This window comes from Mastigoproctus giganteus, chromosome 10 (genome assembly GCF_048544385.1).
Source record: "Mastigoproctus giganteus isolate SK-2022 chromosome 10, ASM4854438v1, whole genome shotgun sequence".
In the NCBI taxonomy this organism is placed as follows: domain Eukaryota; kingdom Metazoa; phylum Arthropoda; class Arachnida; order Uropygi; family Thelyphonidae; genus Mastigoproctus; species Mastigoproctus giganteus.
Genome location: NC_143584.1, coordinates 171,176,506 through 171,189,205, shown reverse-complemented (window position 1 = coordinate 171,189,205; position 12,700 = coordinate 171,176,506). Strand labels below are relative to the sequence as shown.

The following is a 12,700-nucleotide window of genomic DNA, read 5'->3' as shown; positions in this document are numbered from 1 at the left end:
CTGAAATCAAGAATCCAACTCAGGCAAAAAATATGGTCCCCCAAGCTATTGAATACTGATACTCCAGTATTCAGTAGCTTGGGGGGGAAAAACTTCAGGAGTTACTGACTAGCCAAGGTCCACCAGTTCCTGTGAACTGAAAATAAACACAGTCTCAACCTGACAAGAAGACCTCCAGCAGTGAGTCTTACAACGTTCCGAATAATTTCGTAACCTACAAATCATATCTTCAAAATATTTAGCCTATGCTTTCCAGTTAGAATCATTAGAAATGAGAAATATCTTTTGTGGGAGTAGTTGTAGGGCACAACCTTATTCTGTACATAGAAATGGCCAAACTAGGTTTGCTACTTAGTGCATCAGTCTCATATTGTGTAGGCACATCACTTCACCACCAATTGCTTCGGTATTACACTACTTTAAATAAAAAGCAGTTCCAGTGGAGAAATATATTACTGTTTATTTAAAGTGTATGTCACTACAACCCAGATTGCTGGATTCAACTCTGCTTTGCTTATTGCTATGTACAGAAATGAAGCTGTACCCATGAGTACAATAATCTTTTATAGCTCTTGTTAGTAGGAGACTTTTGTCTTACCTATTTGAGTTTTAAGTTTCTTTTAATTTATTCTAATTAAATTAAATTTAACTTTATCTTATGTATTTATTATGATTAATTAGCTCATTTACCTATTTATTTATTTATTTTTCTTAACATATTTTTTTCAAGGTGCTTTATTTTATTTTAACACTTGATTAATTAACCCTCATTTTAGTACTTCTCTTAATACTTCTCATAATAGTTCTTAACCCTGCCCTTGAATCTTTAGCTCTGTAGCATTTATTCTTTTATTTTAATCCTAAACTTTTAGCTTCCCCCCCCCCTTTTCTCTCTCTCACTATTCTTCTACCCTGTACAATTAGTAACAACTGTGAAATCTTTGTGAAACCTTTGTTAAGAACACTTTTAGAATGACTGATATTTAATTGTTAAAACTTTTAATTCTGTGGTTTAATATTTACATTTTTTAAGAATTAAATTTGTAGAATAATTTAATCTTTAAAATCTAATATAATCAAACATTTTCAAATAGCCAGTGACCCCACATAGTCAAGTTATCAAGGATTGATGGATTGGCTCTCAGAAAAGTGTATTGCCAGTCTATGCTCTTTTCGGTAGCTCACTAATAGTAGATCCATAGCTGTCCAGTATATTTTTAGTTATATACAAGTGTAAGTACACAGATATGTGTATCAGTTATCTCATTTATTATTGGTTATTTCATTACGTATAGAATTTTCTGTTAAATAAAAAGAAGACAGCTTTGGAGGGAAGGTGAACTCCTATTAAGTTTTCTTCCCAACCATCATTTGGGTTCCTTTGCTAATATTTGCACACACACTAATAACACAGAGGATGGATCTACTGGTGTACAAGGTTGCATTCTTACTCTCTCATGATCCCCGTTTTATATATACTTCACATTTAAACTAATTTTGGATAATTTTCATTTCATTATCTCAGTTCATAGGCCTGATGGTAGGATTCAACGTGGATTCCAAAAGCATCAATTATTATGTAGTTTAACTTACTCGGTGCAGTACTCTTTGTACACAGTAAAATTCACTTGATATCAACAATTAATGTTATTTTAAATTAGTGTTATTGCCATTTAAAATTAAATTACTCTAAATTTTAAAAAATGTTATTATTTTTTATAGAATGAAAGTAAAGGAACAGGTTAGACAAGAAGAGAGGGACCAACTCTATAGAGAAGGAAAAGCCCTTGCTGAAGCAGATGAACTCCATGAAAAACTTGAAGAAGAACTGAAAGAAAAAGGGAAAAGAAAGAAAAAAGAATATAAAAAGGAACTTGATATAACAAAGGAAAATCAAAAACTTTTTGATGCTGCTCAGAAGGCACTGGAAGAGGTAAATTAGTAAAAGTTCTTTTCTTTAGAACTGTTATAGCCTAATTTTTTTTTATCAACTCTGTATGAAAAACTTATTATATATTATAGGTTATATAATATGTTGTAGATTATATAATCAACCTAAGCTGATAATGTACTATGGTGAATTTTTGTATTTTAAATATAAATGTTTTTAAAGGCTCCTATGATAAGCCTAAAAACTGGAGTAACAACGGTATTAAAAGTGGAAATTGAATACTTGATGGTAATGAGCTGACTTTGTTATTTTATTGATTGTGTGCTGAAAAGGGAGCAGATAGATCAAGACATCAAATGCAGACATTGTTGGGATATCAGAGATGTGGTGTCACTCAGATATAAGGGATGCAGAATTTGAATATGGAGAGTACAATGTCTACAGAAAGGACAGACAGGATAGGAGGAGGGGTTATGCTCTTAGTTTAGAAGCACATAAAATCTAAGACAGTGCATCCAGTTGACATGGGTGACCAGTGTAATCTTGAGTCATTGTGGTATGACATAAGCACTGGGAAAGCAAAAATGAGAGGACTGTGTTATAGGCCTAATCATTCAGATGAGTGCAACAAACACCTGTACAGAGAAATAGAGTGGGTCAGTAAATCAGAATGTCTTATAATGGGCCATTTTAACTTCCCAGATATTGACTAGAACTTGTGGTTTGGTCACTCGCACACTAGTAAGACTTTTGTGGATTTATTGGATGACTATTTTCTACAGCAGCATGTTCGAGGGGCAACCAGAGAGAGAGTAACACTCTTGATCTGATTATCAGGTGATAAAGGAACCACTAGGTGGCAGTGATCACAGTGTACTGATGTGGGATTTACTTAAAGGTGTAACTACCATCAGGGGTAAAGGGAAGGAATTTTGCTTTAGTAAGGGTGATTATGGTGGTCTCAGACAGTTTTAAATTCTATACAATGGGACCACCTGATGATGTTACCAGCAGCAAATTATAAATGGGAAGCATTCAAGAAATTAATCTTGGAAGCTACTATTCCAAGATATACTATCTTGGAAATACTGTTCAAGGTTTAGGCCTAAATGGATATCAGAAGAACTAATGAGACTCATTGCAGAGAAGAAAAATGCATGGGATGCATATAAATTATCAGGCGATGCAGAAGCCTATGGCAGATATAAACTAACCTGTAATCAAATCACAGAGGAGGTTAGGCAAGCTAAAGCAGACTACAAGAATTCACTGGAAAAGAATGCAAAAAAAAAAAGAAGCAAAAACTTCTATGCTTATATTAACAGTAGAAGGAAGGGATTGAATCACATTGGTCCCCTTGATGTTGTTGCCCTAACTGTTGATGATCCTACTCAGGTTTCTGACAAAACGAAATAGGTATTTTTCATCTACATTCATACATGAAGAATTCTTTAGGAACGGGGATGGCAGAAATTTTTGAAACTAACAGGAAGCTAAACGATTTTGTGATAATTGAGAGGAAAGTGGCTGAGAAACTGTGATGTTAAACATTAAAAAGGCACCTAGGGTGGATGGGATCTATCTGGTTATCTTAAGGAAGGCAGCATAGGATGTAAACGTGGATAAGATCTTAGTCATAATTATGAGAGCATCTTTGGATGGAGATTCGCACATCTCTCTATGGACTGGAGAAGTGCGAATATATCCATAATTTAAAAAGCAGGATCAAGGGATGCATGAGTAATTACAGACCGATTAGGTTAACTTCTGTTCCAGGGAAAATAATGGAGCCACTGGTTAAAGGAGTAATGGAGGATCATCTAGACAAGGTTGCAATTATACTTCATACATAGAGTGAGTTTGTTAAAGGAAAAATCTTGTGTGACCAATTTGATTGAATACCATGATGTGGTCTCAAAGTAACTGGATGCAAAAAATAATTTTGATATCATATACTTGGATTTCAGGAAAGCTTTTGATACTGTTGTACATAAAAGACTGCTGTACAAATTGGAACAATGTGGCATTAAGGGCAAGTTGCTGCTATGTGTAAAGGGATGGTTGAGTGGGAGAAGACAGAGAGTGATAATTAATGGACACTGCTCTTCATGGACTAATGTTATTAGTGGAGTCTCCCTGGGTTTGGTGTTGGCCCATTGTTGTTTTATTTGTTTATCAATGATATTGATGAAGGCATATCAGACTTAATGTTCCAATTTACAGATGAAACAAAGTTGTGTGGTTAATGACAGGTACGCTACTGCCAGAGGATCTAGAAAAGTTAGGCAGATGTGGCTGAGAAATGGCAGTTGAAGTTTAACATTGACAAATGCAAAGTAAGGGTAGTAGTAACCCCAGAGTACCATACCAACTGTGTGTTACTATACTCAGGGTAGTGGAAAATGAAAAAGATGAAATGAAGAAGGGTAATTGTGCAGTTAGATATGAAGTTCTCTGAGAAATGCAGACAGGCTGTTTGCATTGCTCAGAGAACAGGCTGTCAATGATATACAAGAATTTTGCTATCAGGAATAAGGAAATGATTATCCCATTGTATAAGGCAGTGATGGCGAACCTTTTAGGCTTGGCGTGTCAAAAATTCGGAAAATGCCTAACTTGACTCTGCTGGCGTGTTCCCCCCCCCCCCCCCCCGGAACAAAAGAGAAACAGTTCTTTACATATTCATTTATTTTAAAAAAATACAGTCCAATCATGTGTGGTGTTATGTATTATAAATTGAAATGTTAAATAATTATAAAAATGAAATACAAGTAAAACAAACTCTGACACATGTAAAATAATAGTAATGAAAAAACAGATTCATTATTAAAAACAGTTTCATATAGTACATTAATCAAACAGGAGGAAAACCGCAGTTATGCAGAAGTATAAAGTGAGAAAAAGTAAACGATTGCACACTGATAATTGGGCTTAAAATAGTGCACTAAAAAATCACCCTACTTTTAATAGTAATTTTGAATTGAACTGAAAAAAAAAATATGGAACACATTGCATTTCATTTGATTAATATCAATTAATGACTTTTTTGTTGCTGTCCTAATGGATAAGTCTGAAATTGAAGGTAGATACTTTGTGCACTTCAAGCCCAAGCAAGCAGCACTAACTTAATCTGTCATTTGGTTTCTTTTGTCCATCTTAATGTTGTTTAATGCCGAGAATAAGGTCTCGCAAGAGTATGTAAAGGGAAAAATTGTGAGTAAAGCCATTGCTAGATTTTTAAGGGTGCTAAAAGTTTCCGGTATTCGTTTTCAAGAATTCAAAATTTCTTTTTCGTAGTGGCACTCTTCATTCTGCAGGTGATTTCTTTCCAGATCCTCAAGTTGAGACCTCAGGTCAACAAACACTTGAGTCCAAATGCTGGCCTGGAACTCTGCTAACTGCAGCTCTAATCCTTCAATTTGTATCCATTGGAAATCGTTTAATTCCATAATAGTGTAGGCTACTACATCTCGATAACTTAATTATTTTAATTGTCTGTTCTAAACTTCTGAATTGATTAAATCTTCCACCAAACTGATCAATTATTGAGTTTAAAATGTGCTGGTACTTTACATGCAAGGGTTTCATTTCATTTTGCACATCCGAGCTGACCTACTCAAAATATTTTTTTGGCAAGGAAATTACTTATAACTTTAGTCCCCGCATCTTGTTTGAACAAGGTAAATGTTGGAAGTGATCACAGAATGGTAATATGCACACTTGATATAGACGTAAGAAAAGAAAGGAAAAAACTGACTCGAGTAAATAATATGAAGGTCTTTGAGATAACAGAAGAGGAGAAAAAACTGTATGTACTGGAACTTAAGAACAAGTTTGAGCTTCTGCAGACGGCTCAGAACCAAGGTATCGACGAGGAATATTACAACTTTCTGAAAGTGATAAAGCCCAAGAAACCTATAGGTAAAAAGAAATCCAAAGAAGAAAAAATTAGTCAAGAAACACTTGTGATGAACCGAGGACGACAAATGAAGAGCAAGATAAACACTGACAAGGAGAAAATTGAGTATACTGAGTTTTGCAAAGCCATTAGAAAGAGACTCTGAGAGGACATCAGAAGATTTAACACAAGAAAAGTAGAACAAGCAATAAGGGAAAACAAAGGACTTAAATCAGCAGCCAAGAGCAGTAATACAGAAAGACAAATGATACTAAAACTGAAGAATAGCGATGATGTACTTATAAATAGCAGAGAAGGCATAATTCAAATAGCAGAAGACTACTATAGAGAATTATACAAGGAGCGAGGGAGTGATGCCAGCAGTGGGGAAGATGGATCTCAAATTAGTAATTCATACGACATACCCGATATCCTTCCTGATGAGGTAGAACGTGTTGAAGAAAATGAAGAATCAGAAAGCCCTGGGGGAAGATGAAGTTACTGTAGAATTGTTAAAGTTGGGAGGAAGAGACATGGCACAAAAACTGGCAAGACTTCACAAAATGCATCAGAAAAGGTGTGATGCCTAAGGAGTGGAATAATGCAATCATAGTTTTGCTGCATAAGAAAGGAGATAAATCAGAAATTGGAAATTATAGACCAATTACCTTGTTATCCCACATCTACAAGTTGTTCACAAGGGTCATTACTAACGGATTAGAAAGAATACTTGATGAGAACCAACCGAAAGAGCAAGCTGGCTTTAGGACAGGATTCTCAACTATGGATCACCTTCATGTAATGTCACAGCTAATGGAGAAAACAAATGAATATAAAACACCATTATGCCTGGCATTTGTGGATTATTATTAAAAGGTATTTGACTCCATACAGCATAAGGCAATGTTTCAGGCACTGGAAAGACAAGTCATAGATACCCCATAAATTATGATTTTGAAGAAAATATATGAGAACACTACCTCCTTTATTAGACTAGACAAAGCCAGTAGCAAATTTAAAATTGAGAAAGGAGTTCAACAAGGAGACACACAATATCTCCAAAGTTGTTTACTGCTGCCCTTGAAGAAGCTTTCAGACGATTAGACCGGTCACAGAAAGGAGTCAATAAATGGAGAGTATCTAAACCATTTACGATTTACAGATGACATTGTGGTCATAAGCCACGATCCCAAAGAATTAGAGGAAAATCTTAATCAGTTATGCAGAGTTAGTGAGGATTTTGGACTAAAGATGAATATGGCTAAAACAAAAGTAATGATGAACAAGTATGCCACAGAAAGGGATATAATGATTGAAGGAGCAGTAATTGAAAAGGTGGAGTCATATACTTATCTGGGACAAGTCATCAGCTGTAATAATGATAAATGGCTGGAAGTCAAGAGAAGAATAAATATTGGATGGATAGCATTCAGGAAATATAGTCACATACCGAGGAGCAATATCCTAATTTGTCTGAAATGTAAAATAATGAACCAACATATACTATCCACCATGACTTATGGAAGTGAAATTGGGGCACTCACCAAAAGAATGGAAGAGAAGCTGAGAATGACACAGTGAAGAATGGAGCGAATTATATTGGGAATCAGACTGTTAGATAAGAAGAGAAACACATGGATTAGGCAGCAAACTCAAGTAAAGGACATTCTTATCAAAACTAAAGAACTAAAATGGTCTTGGGCAGGACATATAGCTCGAAGACATGATGACAGATGGACTAAGAGAATAACAGAATGGTACCCAAGAGGAGCTAGAAGAAAACCTGGAAGACAACGACGGAGATGGACAGGTGAAATTCATGAGTTTGTGGGTAGTAAATGGATGGCCATTGCACAAACAGAAGGAACTGGAAAGTTGCTGGAGAGGCCTTCATCCTGTAGTGGATTGATAATGGCTGATGATGATGATCTCGTTTGAAAATTTGAAGTTTAGTTTCAAAGGCTTTTATGTATCTAAACATAACGTCAGTACTTTTGCCAAAACTTTGTAACTTTAAGTTCAGTTCATTCTTATGAACCAAGAGGTCTGTAAAAAACATCAGTGTGCTGACCCATGTACAATCATTGAGCTGAGGAAACTGTTCCAAATTTTTATTCTCAACATATAACTTAATTTCTTCATAGCACTCCACAAATCTTTTGAGGACTTTTCCTTGGCTCAACCACCTCACAATGTTATGCATAAGCAGTCTACTGTAAGATGATTCAACTTCCTGCAATAGTTCAGAAAATTCTTGCTTATGAAGGGGTTGAGCAGCTATTGAATTCACTATTTTTGTTACACCTGTCATTACATAATGTAATTCTATTGAATCCTGCCTTGGCACACAACACCTCCTTGTGGATAATGCAATGAAATGGCACAACTGGATGTCCAGTAGCTTCCACAAACAGTTTCACAAATTCAACCTTTTTTCCCACCATATTGGATGCCCCATCTGTCATCACAGACAACTTTAGACATATCAATGCTTAGGTCACGGAGAATTTTTAGAACAATGTTGCATATTTTGTTCCCTGATATACTTATTGGCTCTGTTTCTACCTTTACCAGCTCTTATCTCATTGTCTGACCATCAGAAAATCTAGCAATGATGGCCAATCAAGCTGATGAGGTGACATCAGTAGTTTCATCAAGACAAATCGTATAATTGTAAAAAAAATTTACAATTATTTAAGTCTCCTTTTAATTGATGTCGTACGTTGGAGATCATTGTCATCACTCTGTCTTTAATGGTATTTCTGCTGACTGGTAAATCAGAAATACGCTTAATAATAGCATCTTTATTTTGCATATCTTGAAACAAAAAAGGTGCACATTTCAGAAGGGTTTCTTTAATAAATTCTCCTTCACTGAGGGCCTTTCCATGCTGAGCTATGGAGTGAGCAATGCTGAAACTTGCTGATATTAATTTCGTAGGACCTCTTAAGAATTTAAGGAAGTTATTTGATTGATGCTCTTTTCGGTGTAGCTGCTGAGAAATTTTATTGCATCATTTGCATCTCCCTCTCTCTCTCTTGCCCTGGTTAAATGTGTAATTATACTTACAGATGTTGTTTGATTTTTAGGAGTATTAGCAACTAAGGCCATGTTGCTCCTGGAATATGCGGTGGTTATTCCCTTGACCTTTCTGCATCCTCCATATTTGGTGGTGACAGGCTCGAACCCTGGTCTAATCAAGAAGCGTGTGCTACGCACTGCTGCTCCTTCCCACCTGGCTACGGAGGCGCCTATACTTACAGAACAGTGGCAACCTTTGACAAGTATATTTAAAGAGGAGGTTAGAGGCAGTGAGACAAGCCATATGAGCACTTTTCAGTTACCAAATTGAAAAGTACAACTAGTGACTCGTGTCCAAATGCAGTTCATGATCAAAAAGAAGTTTTGAAAGAAGACAAATTAATGACATCCCGAAGAAAAAGAACTTCTGAACCAAACTTCTGATGGAGGTAATCTGAAGCAGGCTAGGCATGTTATCCTTACTTGTGCAGAAATTCTGTTCATGTTCCTCTCTTCTTGCGTGAATAAAGAAATTTGCTTGCTTCTTTTAAATGTTATTCCAACATTTAAAACCCCAAGTAAGCCTCACATCCTTGTACTGAGGTCATTACTCTTAGATATGTTGAAGAACGTTATGTATAAATTTATTTTACCAACAGGTTTCAAATCTTCCACTTATATTTTGGAAACTGATTACCATAACAGACTAAACTAGAATAAGGATTCAGATTTTGTCATAGGCTTTTCTACTGTCAAGATTTTGGAGAATATAAAACAAGGGGTGAACTAGTGAACAGTCCTATGGCTGTACAGTAAACCTCCGCTATTCGTGGTATCTGTTTTCGCGTATTCGCAGTCGCTGATTTAATATAAAACGAAACCTTTAAAAATGTGAATTTTAAATCGCCGTGAACATTTTCCGCCATAAAAAAACATGGGCGTGGCTAAAATCATCTTTCCTGGTCAAAACAGCACTCAGTGGGTGGGGGAGATGGGTGACAAAATTGCGAGCGTGGATGTTTCTCACTAATCCTTGTTCAGTATGTGCTATGCGCTTGTCATAGAAGGTTTTGTCGTTTGTTTTTAATTTATATGCTTATAAATTGAATAAATTTATCAATTTATAAATTGATATGCTTACAAAAGTGAAAAATCTATCGTTTTGCAGTGTGTTAGTGTAAACAGACTTTTTCAAGTGTGTTAATGGAAGAAAGTGACTTTATTGTGGACAAATTCTTCTCTAACCCCTACAAAAATATGGCTACGAATAACAAGGGAATTGTGAAAAGATCAAAGAAGGTGATGACATTAGTGAGTAAAATTCAGTTATTAGACAAAATTTCTAATGGTGAAAATGTCTCGTCAGTGGCAAAACATTATAAAATCAATAAGTCAACGGTACGATCAATCAAGAAATCGGAAGAAAAAATGCGCCGCAGTGTCCGTGAAAACGCGCTAATTGCTTCAAAAATTTGCTCTGTAACTCATGATGTTAAATTAGAAAAAATGGAAAAGCTTTAAATCTGTGGATAGAAGACTGAACTCAAAATAAAATTTCCCCTTTTCATCATTTGTGAAAAGGCAAAATACCTTTATCAACACTAGTGAAACTGGTGATAGAACTGGCAGGATAAGTTTTTTAGCTATAGCAAAGGTGCTGGATTGAAAGATTGGTTTGAAATTTCTAATAAATATTACATTTAATATTAAATTGTTTCTTATTTTCATTTCGATGCCTTATGCTTGCATTTCACTATGTACTGTCTATGTACATAGTCATATTATGAAGGTACATATAATACATACATAGACAAAATTTTAGACTAGTTTTTCTTATATATTTCATACTTTGGAACAGAACCCTTTTATTACTATGGGAGCCATAACTCAGTATTCGCGGCATTTCTCAGGAACGTAACCCCCGCAAATAGCGGGGGTTTACTGTATTTTAATATAAAATTTGTAGAAGAATAAGAGACACTTACCTCAATATGATACATAGAACACTTCCTAATGACACTCTTAGTATAAAACAGAGCTGTGATGCTCAATATGTTCTATGTTGTATTTCAATATTTGTAGAAGAATAAGAGATTAGTATAAAACAGCTATGTTGCTCAGTACATTCTACCTCAATATTTGTAGAAGAATAAGAGAATTTAATATAAAATGTGTATTTTGTCAGTGAAATTTAATTTTTAGAGCAGTGTGGACATTTCAGGAACCTACTGCCTTTAACAAAAAAATCTGTTTTTCTCCTGCTTACAGTTGCCTGATTCTCCAGCTTTTTGAAATTAAAAGTTTTCAACTCTCCTAAGTTCATTGTATGATGTGGTTTCCTGGCCAACTTCAAACTTCATTATTGGTCCGTTTTTTTTTTTTTTTTTTTTTTTGAAGACTCCTCCCCCAACATTTACTAGGGGGTATCAAAAAGTTTGTATCCTGACCATTTTTATGATGCCATTTTTAATATAAGTTGTCTGCATATTCAATAACTAACATGTGAAATTTCATTCCCATAGGTACAACAGAGGTGGAGCCCGGAATCCGAGGAAGGATGCTATGGTTGACAAAGTGGAGTATCAAGCAGTAATCAAGTTCCTGCATTTGCAGGGCAAGAAAGCTCAGAAAATTGACGAAGAAATGAAAGCTGTGTATGGGCAGAATTGTCCATCCTATGACACTGTAGAAAAGTGGAAACAGGAGTTCCAGTGCGGTCATACAGGTGACTTTGATTAGCCAAGAAAAGGCCATCAACATCCACAGACAGTGAGATGGTTGCAAAGGTTGAGCAGCTGATGCTGACAGACATCTGACAATTCTTTTTATTGCAAATGAAGTGGGAATTAGTTATGGGTCTGCCCACAGCATTTTACATGACCATCTGCACATGTCTAAGGTCTCTGCACGATGGGTTCCAAGATTGCTGATGCCTTTGCAGAAGCTGTTGCCACCACTAACTTTGTTGCCCAGTGCAGCTTCAAACTACTGCAGAACCCACTCAATTCTCCTGACCTAGCACCATCAGACTTCTTGTTTTGAGAAATGAAGAAACCATTGCGTGGATGCCACTTTGATTTGTCTCAGGAAGTCATCAATGAAGTAGAATTGTGGTTTCAGTCAAAAAGTGCAGACTTCTATGATCAAGACATTAAACAACTGATCCACAGATGGGAGAAATGTGTTACTATACATGGAGAGTACATAGAAAAGGATTAAAGTTCCTGTGAAGTTTCACCTTTCTAGGGCTATTATGTCTTTGATGAGCCAAGAGAAGGAAGGCCATCAACATCCACAGTGAGATGGTTGCAAAGGTTTAGCAGCTGGTGCTGAGTAACAGACGTGTGACAACTCATTTCATCCCAAATGCAGTGAGAATTAGTTATGGGTCTGCCCACAGGATTTTATGTAATCATCTGCACATGTCTAAGGTCTCTGCACAATGGGTTCCAAGATTGCTGACGCCTTTGCAGAAGCAATGTCAAATGCAACGTTCTTGCCAGCTGTTGGATTTGTGCTACTGCAACTCCCACTCTATTCTTCTGACCTAGCACCGTCAGACTTCTTGTTTCAAGAAATGAAGAAACCATTGTGTGGACGCTACTTTGATTTGTCTCAGAAAGTCATCAATGAAGTGGAATCGTGGTTTCAGGCAAAGAAGACTTCTATGATCAAGGCATTAAACAACTGATCCATAGATGGGAGAAATATGTTACTATACATAGAGAGTACATAGAAAAGGATTAAAGTTCCTGTGTTAAAGTTCACCTTTCTAGGGCTATTATTTCTAGGTAAGGGTACGGACTTTTTGATATCCCCCCTCATATAATGTAATCAATCACTGAAAAATGACATCACATTAGCATCGCTCATTCCACAACTAGTAAAAA

The 12,700-nt window shown here is 35.9% G+C and overlaps 1 protein-coding gene across 1 annotated transcript in view; it reads left to right on the top strand.

The window, feature by feature from the left end:
- LOC150079479 (cilia- and flagella- associated protein 210-like) overlaps positions 1-12,700 on the top strand; it is a 135,351-nt gene that overhangs the window by 68,508 nt on the left and 54,143 nt on the right. The window contains exon 5 of the mRNA XM_090383084.1: positions 1,723-1,933. Coding sequence (XP_090239210.1) covers positions 1,723-1,933 — 211 coding nt within the window. The remainder of the gene's footprint in view (positions 1-1,722; positions 1,934-12,700) is intronic.